This window comes from Atta cephalotes (genome assembly GCF_000143395.1).
Source record: "Atta cephalotes unplaced genomic scaffold scaffold00001, whole genome shotgun sequence".
In the NCBI taxonomy this organism is placed as follows: Eukaryota; Metazoa; Arthropoda; class Insecta; order Hymenoptera; family Formicidae; genus Atta; species Atta cephalotes.
This window is the reverse complement of record NW_012130065.1, coordinates 8,956,870-8,966,777: the sequence shown is the minus strand read 5'-3', so window position 1 is coordinate 8,966,777 and position 9,908 is coordinate 8,956,870. Positions and strand designations below refer to the sequence as shown.

The window sequence follows — 9,908 nt, the reverse complement described above, 5'->3', positions numbered from 1 at the left end:
ACCAATAATATTAAGTGCTTATTGGACTACAGACGATTAAATCGAAATGGCGGTCGAAATAGCCAAATAGGAAAATTGTTGATATTTCGCTCTCAAATCAAAAGAATGCGCTACTTTAATATATAGAGCTTTATTTCTCACTCCGGCTATGTTCAGGAAACGTGCTATCAACGCTATTTGTGTCATACTAACTAACATTTCTTAAACTTGTTTTTTTGGTTGAACTTTTACACCGTTACATCTCTCTTCATCTTTCTTCCTTTTCTCTTCAAGAGAAAAAAAGAGGAAGAAAGATGAACTAGTGCAAAAAAGTTTAGCTAAAAAGAATAGGCTTCTTGTTTTACGTTTAATGGACGATGAAGATAGAATGATACAAATAGCGCTAATAGCGTCTTTCCGAAACCTGGGTATCGATCATGTAACTTTTTCCCTGAGTGGAAATGTGAAAATTTTTTATATAATGTATATATATACGTACATACATACGTGCATAAAAATTTTCATTTTCACACTTCACTTTAGAGAAAAAGTTATGAGTAATACTACAGGTGTTATTCTGTAACAGTTGTACACACCTACATTTGTCAGTGTTGTTGCGCAGCTTTTTCACCATATAAAATATCTGTGCATACCGATAAATGTCGGTAGGCGTATAAAGACAGTTAGCGGCTCCGCATAATAAGGAATAAAGGAACAGAGAATAGAGAATAAGAATTTCAACCTATCAAAAATTACGTATTGTGGAATACACAGTTTCTGATAGGTTCAAATTCTTATTTTCTGATCGCACTCCTGGATATCAATCATAAACTTTATCTCTAGAATGGAAAGTAAAAAGTGAAAATTTTTACCATTGAAATTAATGAAGAAATTTTTCACTTTTTACTTTTCATCCTAGGAAAAAAGTTTTTATGATTGATACCTAGAGCATCGAATGTTAACATGAAAAGGCACCTTTATGGTGATTTTCTTACTTCATTTTAGTGTCTTCAATGCACATGCGTTAAAAAAAGTGGCCCTACTGCAAAGCAATACTGGGCATGTCCGAACTCAAATCCTTATCCAATCCTGCGTATTGTTTCTGATTGTTTCCGGAATTTTCAGAAGTAGGAGCCATTAATTAATTAATCCTATTATTGCAACACTGCTTGAGGCTTGAACCTATGTCCTTCACACACAGCATGTTGTAATGTTTAATCGTTCGGTATTCCTGCTCTCGTTTTCTTTCTGGCATGAATATCTATAGGTTGAGTGTACTGATAGAGAAGGTAAGAAAATTATTGCAGTATTTTTTTATATATTTTCTTTGCATGCACAATTTTGGTATATATATATATATATATATATATATGAGATCATACCGATGTTATTACAGCTCAATGATTTCTTGTAGAACAAAGTTCATAGCTAAAAACTGGTTAGCATCTCAAGTTGCATAAACATAAGGCAACATTACGTCTAAGAAGTTTTTCTTATCATCAAATCATCTAAGATGCAACAACAAACAGTAGAACAACTTGCCATACCACAACATGACCCAGCCAAAAATCCAATTTTTGCATCTACTAGTATGTCATTACAAGAAGTAAATATGTATACAAGAATAACACCATCAGCTCCAACCTTAATTGATATATCTAGGCGAGTATATTTTGAATTGTATCTATATGACCTTAATGTGCGTAAAAGGATCCTACCTGAATATCTGGATTATTATAGTACCAGCTTACTATGGTTCAGATTTGTTTCACTTAAGATGAAACTCTTTCAACCTATCACTCCTGAAGAACGAGATTTGTTACTAATTTTACAACAATCTAATTTTTCAATTCCTGAGCCAATACTATTACAACTTCAAGTGTTTGGTTCCATACAAACAGTAACAGGAGAACATCTTTATCCATGGTTTCCAAAATTACCTACTAGTCAAATTGGCGAATATGGTGGATTCTATGGACCTGTAACAACAGATAATCATAATCTGTATGAAGAAATACCTTGTTTAGGGGTACTGAGTGAAGCTGTAAGACAAAGTATAAGTGATACTCCGCCTGGATCATATGCATCATCTTTAAATACTGATGAATTAACTATGACTGAAAATCTATTAGGTTATCTACCATTAGGAATAAGGGCTAATGAAGCAAAAGACATTGCTTTTAATGCTGGAATTAAAGCTGATTCATTTCCTTGTTATCCTTATAATACTGGTGTAAATTTAAAACTAATAATGTCTATTTCAAATATTATAGCGCAGACAAAAGTTTTCGAGTTATTTACAGTAAATTTCAATGACTTAGTTAAGGAGGGATCTGTAATTCAAACAATTATGGTACATCCAGTTCCACCAAAAATCCGTGGCCAACAAGAGAAACATGGAAACCTTGAAGTAACATCTTTAATGGGTGAACAATTCTTACTTACTGCTGGAATTGTATTCTGCGCTCAACTATGGAAGAAAGGATCGACTAAAACGGGTGCAAAATCTTGGTCATGTGCTATTCCAGTTAATAGAACATGGATAACAAATAGAAATGAGAGAAGAAACTTTCTTCCTCTTCATTATCGACAAGAAGTTTTCAGATTGACACCTGAATTCGGTCAAAACTATCGGGCTCAAATAGTCAAAGTTTTTATGATGAAAAAAAGGAATGCAACACAACAGCATTAACTATGCATCATCTAGCATTGAGAATATATAAGATTTTTAAGTAAATTTTTTTTAAGTAGCAATTTTTAACAATTCCGATATCTTTTTTTCCGCAAACTGAAACAAGATTTTTCACAACTGGTGAAAATGAAAAGATCTGCGAATGACCGTTAGAGTTCTCGCAACGGAAGCAAATAATTTATAAAATGCTGATGAGAAAAAAGGAGTATTTTTTTCATATTATATTTTTACATTCAAGCAAGAGGAAGAAATAAAAAGAAAAGAGAAGACAACTTATGTATTAACAATTAAAGAAAATCATTTTTTTTTAATAAGTCTCTCGTTCTCTTACAATTAGAACACAGTGGTAATAATATGTATGCACTTCAGTATTACTCCGATTATGTCGCATATCTGCCTTACATGAAAATATTGTAATTAGCTTTAGAGCAGATACAACGCGGAGAAGTCGTTGGCTAGTCCATATCTAGTGTAGTCACAGACAATCAATAGCACTGCTCAAAGTGAACATCCTCTATAAAAAAAACAAAAGATCACCATCACCAAGAATAAGTTAAGACTATAGTAGTTATGAATGGTGTTCGTTTTTCGCTATCTACATAGTCGTAGTATTATTATGTATGTATACTTCCATAGTTCTTTTTTTTATATAACTATGACAAAATTATTTTAAAAGTGTCGCGAAGATGATAAAGACGGTGTTTTTACTGAGATCAGAAAATGTCTTCGGTATTTTCCATTCGACATTTAAAAAAAGGTTAGCCTTTGAACGGCGTTACGTATTTCGAAGTTATATTAATTTAACTAGATTTAGTACTTTGTTTATAAATAGTTCAATGTCATAATAGTTTGCAACTATGTATTACTTAGCATCGAAAATACCTGTTTTTTTTTAACTAGCGATTTGTAATATCTCCCGATACTTTTCTTTTCCAAAAACACAGAAGACATTAATAAAATAGCTATTATATCGTCTTGGTAAAAAAAGATTATATAGTGTTTGAAAGTTATCGAATTATAGGAACCCCATTGATTATATTTACGAAGTATAAGGGAGCAAATAATCACAAATTATTTACATTGTAATACTTAAGTATATGAAGTTATAAGTTTATACATATCGCAAGTAAAGTCCGAAATGCAAAATTGTATCAGTTACTAAATAAAAAACTTTGTACTATTTGAAGAATAATACACATATAGATTGCATAAATGTATTTCCCTCAACTAGTGTTTGCCAAAATAAAATTATAAAATTATTCATAGTACAGAAAAATATTATAACATATAATTGAAACTAATATTACTCCATATTAAAAAAAAAACATTTATATTTGTATATATAAATATATATTTTTCATCACATTGCAGACTTTACCTATAATGTACATATCAAATAGATAAATTTAATTTATACAAGCTATATATTCGTGAGAGACAGTCAGTAAATTACATTCTTCTTTCGATGATTGTATACTTTCACGATCGATATTTGCTTTCGCTTTTACTTTTTAAAATTGGAGCATGTATTAATATAAATTAATTTTTTCATATGTATACAAATGTGTACGAGTACATTGTAATTTCTTTTATTTTGACTAATCCTAGGAACATGCTCTAGTTGACATATCAACTAGTTTGATGTAAAGCCTGCTGCACACGATGCATTTTTACCTGCCGGATTGGGACATTGAATGGCTTCGCGCTTAATGTGATTTGATTCATGTTTCTTAATTCCGGATTTAATCTCCGCGCTTTATATATGCATATTTTTTTCCGGAAGGAAAATAAATTTCGATTGCTTTGTCCTCGGATTAAGATTGTATCGTACAGGGACAACCTGTAAGGTGGGCGACTCGGACAATCTGAAGCGCCAGGAGGGCGCAGTTTGGTGGGGAAAAAAATTACTGTTAAAAAATTGCGATTTGTAGTAGGCATTTGAGAATGAGTTGATAAGTGAAATGGATATTAATGACATAATAAAGCAATTTTCTTTATAATTAATAATATTTGCCTGGTTACTCCCCATTTTTTCGGTTTGAGTGATTCGTATCATATTTATCTATAATCGTTTAGTTTTTAGAGCAAATTTCTAAATATTCAAGTATAGTGGTACTCGAGATTTTGGGTTCGGGTTAGATCGGGAATTTTTTTCGGGATCAGGCCGAATGTTTGTAATGTTCCGTAAATTTCGATACCCGTAAGAATCGAATCGGGCAGTGATCACAGATGTAGATCACTTCCTTGTGGACTTAATTTAATTAATTGTACTATAAATTTAATTAATTATACTATAGTTTAATTATACTATAGTTTAAGTGGAAAACCCAATTGAAAAATTATGAAGAAGCATCACATTTATGTCGTTAAAAAGTTTCTAGATCTATGATCATTGTCCGACCCGTTTTAAATTCGGGTACCCGAAAATTATAATTTTGGATCCCGAAAAAAATCCGAGCCTGTAATTTCAAATACCTGCACACCCCTATAATACCATTTTTGTGCTATAATTGAAAATGTACTGTTGCTTTTTGTCTAGCACAGGGAAACATATGTTAAAAGGATTATTCAATGCAATTATCTTTTTTGTCTGATTACTCTCCTCTCCCTAAAAATTATGTATAAAAAATATCATTATCTTCAAAAGTAAAAGCTTTAAACAAATCTTAAGAAGTCGTTCTGATGCAATTATCCTAACAAACCATATGAGTTTTTATGTAATTTACTCGTGTATTCACATTTATGGTTTTAAGAAATTCTTTGCTTAATATTGTTTGTGTAATTAAGTCATTACCTACGTTGCTGTCTCTTTTCTCCGCTAGACATACGATCAGTAATGGGTGCATTCAGTTACTATAATCGTTCACTGAGCGCTCAGTGAGCTCTTGTACCAGTTTGATTTATATTTTTAGATCTAACGGAATATGCCAATCAGACTGCTCAATGAGCAGTCATGCTTCTGGATGTACCCAATGCGTAGATGCTAAGTGATGGTAGGAAATGACTGATGATTTCTTCTGACTTTGTAATACTTATTTAGATTTTGTAGAACCATAATAATTTTGTGTACAGTTTCTATTCTGATTCAGTCATATTAACTTCTGTCTGTTAAACAAAGGAGGTAGGAACTATAAAGTTAAAAAGCAAGCTTGCGTGCGTTTAAAGCCTTGTTACTATGTTGAAAATTATATAGCTTGCTGGCAACACTACTAGCTTGTCTGTTAGATTCACGATAGGTCAGGTGTTATTTTTCTTGTGATTTTGACTAGCCTTCTGCATTGTGAGAGCTAATCAAGATATAGTTTTGATCACATGATTAAAGTATTTTTTAACATTAAGTATCATTTGCTTAAAAAAAGAGAGATATGACATTCGTGATGTAAAAGAAAAAATAGAATAAAATTGCATTTTGATTGAATTTTTTCGATGATTTACAGCAGTGGTTTAATTTATTTATTCGAGTCCGAGACCTTCTGTCAAGCAAAATTAAATTCCAGCTGCTCGGCCATACGAAACTTGAACTATTTGAAGCCGAGCCAGCAACACGACCAGCAGTATTGCCAACATCGCTGTCAATACGGTAACATGCATTCAGTTAGAAACCCAGCAGGAAGAAATATATCGTATGCTGCAAACTTAAGAGACGCATAGTGTATCAATATCAATATATACATTACGATTAATATACATTCCTTTCCATCATCTGACGGAAGAACTGAGCTTGAATAGTACCATATTTAAATGCTAGAAATAAACTATTACAAAGGTCATCTTCCTTTTAGTAAGAATGGATATTATTTTGGAATAAAATATTCTGCATATTTCGATCACACATGTACACATACACACACACACACGCGCGCGCGCGCGCGCGCACGCACACATACACTGTTACTTTCGCAAATTCTATTTTAGTCAGTTAAAAATGGAAGAACTGATGTTAGACGAATCGAAACAGTTTGAATTTTATGTCCGCGACAATGCGCCGCATGCTCTCGGTCTCTGACAGCAACAGAGGCTGCGCAATCGCGCCGCCGGACCCGCCTCTTCCGATCACCGTTCCTCAACGCCGTCACTACCGCCACTTTCCTGCTGAGGCCTCGCGATTTGGTATGTGATGAGATATTCTGGATATGCCTGTTCGCCCCTGTAGACAACGTATTCGGGAAACACTAAACCGCCCTGCGATGGTCTGCCCATTACACTATGATGGCCGGGAGGGGCATGTGCCATTTTCATTGCCGAAAATTGTAGAAACGATTTGCCGAGCGTAACTCTACAGAGTAGTAAATGTCTAAAAAATTAGAAACAGAAATGTTTTAATACAAAATGAAATTAGTACTTTTAAAAATGAAAATAGAATAGAAAAGAAGAACGCATCAATGAATTTAATGTATGTTAATGCTATGTATGTATATGAAAGTTGCTATCGATAAACTTTTAATCTTTTAGAAACGTCATGAAAGTATACTTAATTTACCTCCAAATATTTAATTTTTTCTTCTGCTTACCTGTGACAAATGTAACAGCTTCGGTCTTTATGTGCGGGGCATCCGGTACCGCCGCATATACCATAGACATATTGATTGCTCTTGCTGCTGTGTTCGGCGAAATATATGCCGGCGCCGAACATTCCACCGATATATGCGTGTCGTTCATCGAAGCCTTTCTGAACGATAGCATTAATAAATGGACTTCCATGGAACAACATTCTTTCGTTTGCCTGTGATACTGTCGAACTAGCAACACCCCTAGGCCCAGTACTAGGAGAAGCGGGAGCGGCAGCGCCAACTTCTTCAGCCACTTCTTGTCTTCTATGAGCATAACGCTCCCATAATTTGCGATTTTGAACCTTTTGTATCTGCATAAAATATTTTTAGTTACAAAACTGTCAATAAAAACAATGTCGGTTGTTATAGTTCCGATATATATTAAGTACACACTCTGACTATGTTGTATCGAGAGAAGATACCACCAGAATGACCGTTATCTCTATGTTGCCTAATAGTACTTTGCATTTCCTCTTCAACTGCTAAGAATTCTTTGTCTTCTGTTAATAAGTCCACTAACAATGTTCCAGGATTTATGGAAGGCTGCCAAAGGGAACCTGCTGCTGTGTTTAGCAATTTATCCATGCCTTTAATTAGTTTATGCCTATAACCGTAAGCCGACACTCCGACTTGCTTCAAATCCTCATGACCCATTTCTGCTAGTATGTCCAAAGTGATTTGCTCGCGTTCAAATAGCTCAAGTAGATGCTCCAAACCGAGACTTTGCAGAAAACCAGCGACAGTCGTGATGGTACTGTTGTGTTCTTTACATATATCTTTGGACTCTTTCTCGGAGCATGGCTCGCTTGGTGGCATTGGACTGAGACATGATGTCGGGCGAGCCAATGGCACGCATAGAGTCATAGCTGCACCAGATGGCATAATAACTGTTTCTTGAGTGAGAGGCGGTGGCGGTGTTACAGGAACTGGAAAAAAAAAATTATAACTAAGTATATTATTTATGTGCGTGAACCTACGGTATTCTTTTGTATTTTAAATGCCTTTAATTAGTCTATAATTAAATTATAGAAAGTTTTAAAATAGTTTATGATTATAGAAACAAGTCTTACCGGATACGATACTAGGTGGCCTACTGTTAATAGAATTGCCACCACTACTATTCACCATGTTGCCCGATGGAACTGTTGGAACGATTTGCTGAGAAGCCATAGCATCTTGTAATAAACATCTTACATCGTCCGCACTGGCCAAATCCACTGGAGTCTGACCTTCCTGATTTTTCAGGAAGGGATCGGCGCCATGAGCAAGCAGAAGAGCACACAGCTGCGTTCGACCCTTTTGTGCAGCTTCATGAAGTGGCGTGAATCCCCATTTATCAGTCGCATTCACCACAGTATTGTACTTAATGAGCAAGGCTGCAATGTCTAAATGACCGTAACTCGACGCATTATGCAAAGGAATAAGGCCACCTTTATCTTGCGCATTTACATCGGCACCACGTTCAAGTAAGAATTCAGCCACTTCCAGGTTATTGTATCCCGCTGTGTTAAGAAAAGTACAATCTATGTAAATATAAAGCTATTTGCTATTTCTATATAAATACACAAGATCTTTCTATTTTATTTCTAAAAGCTCAAATAAAAAAATATATATATATCATAATATATAATACATTTTACAAATCTCCGTGGAAAAATAAAATAAAAAAAATATGAGCTATTTAAACATATTTTTTTTTTAAGAGAGATTATATTAACACTTATATATTCAGAAATGAATATAATTCAGAAATGATATATTACCAGCTAAATGTAATGGAGTACTATTGCGTCCTTGTGCATCCCGACAATTAATGTTGTCTTGTGTGACCAATCGTTGTACTCTGGCTAAATTACCCTTCTTCGCTGCATCCAAAAGTGCGCTATTTCCACGTAAAAGATCCGCTACATCCTGGTCACCATCTCTTACTAAGTCTAACGGTGTCGCACCGTCTCTATTCTTTTTAGTAGCATCCGCTCCGTGTCTCAACAATAATCGAACTATCTCATATTTGCCTTTGGCGGCAGCTTCGTGGAGCGGTGTAAATTTCCACAAATCGGCAACATTCACGGATGCTCCGTGTTTTACTAATAATTCCGTGACCTCATAGTGGCCATAAGAACAAGCGTTGTGGAGAGGAACCAATCCACTACATCAAAATGAATATAATATGCAATATTGTTAAGAGTATTTTATATTGCACATAAAGATGAATACTGAACTATAGAATATAGATAAAGAGAAATTAAAAATGCTATGTAAATGTTAAAGCATGTTCAATGAATAATTAAAGCCATATTGCATTAATATTGCATTAATATTGAATTAATTACCCTTTGTCTTTGGCATGCACATCAGCGCCATGTGCTAATAGGTACTCTACAACTGGCACTCTATTAAAACCCGCTGCAAAATGCAGTGGAGTTGAGTGTCTGCCGTCCAAATCGCGACAATTCACAGCATGTGGATTGGCCTGCAAGATTCTTTCTACAGCAGCAAGATCGCCCGATTTGCTTGCCTCTAAGAGTTGTGCTTCCACATCGTCAGTTCCATTTGGTGGATCTACGTAATTAAACATGAAGATAAAAATGTTTCCCAAAATAAATTGCGAAATCAGATTAAGGGCCCTGTTACTCTTAACGATCATAACATACAATATCGTTGCGCAATTCTCTCTCTCTCTCTCT

At 34.5% G+C, this 9,908-nt stretch overlaps 2 protein-coding genes across 2 annotated transcripts in view; one reads left to right on the top strand and one right to left on the bottom strand.

Annotated features, from left to right (window-relative positions):
* The first annotated feature begins 1,492 nt into the window (after positions 1 to 1,492).
* On the top strand, positions 1,493 to 2,671 carry LOC105618490. The gene has a single exon (XM_012200026.1). It carries the CDS (start codon positions 1,493 to 1,495, stop codon positions 2,669 to 2,671), a length of 1,179 nt encoding a protein of 392 aa, XP_012055416.1.
* A 4,053-nt stretch (positions 2,672 to 6,724) lies between these two features.
* LOC105626095 (tankyrase) overlaps positions 6,725 to 9,908 on the bottom strand; it is a 6,684-nt gene continuing 3,500 nt past the window's right edge. The window contains exons 7-12 of the mRNA XM_012207409.1: positions 9,555 to 9,783; positions 8,985 to 9,370; positions 8,292 to 8,723; positions 7,615 to 8,147; positions 7,183 to 7,532; positions 6,725 to 6,965 (exon numbers count right to left, since the gene is read on the bottom strand). Of these exons, the coding sequence (XP_012062799.1) occupies positions 6,725 to 6,965; positions 7,183 to 7,532; positions 7,615 to 8,147; positions 8,292 to 8,723; positions 8,985 to 9,370; positions 9,555 to 9,783 (2,171 nt within the window). The remainder of the gene's footprint in view (positions 6,966 to 7,182; positions 7,533 to 7,614; positions 8,148 to 8,291; positions 8,724 to 8,984; positions 9,371 to 9,554; positions 9,784 to 9,908) is intronic.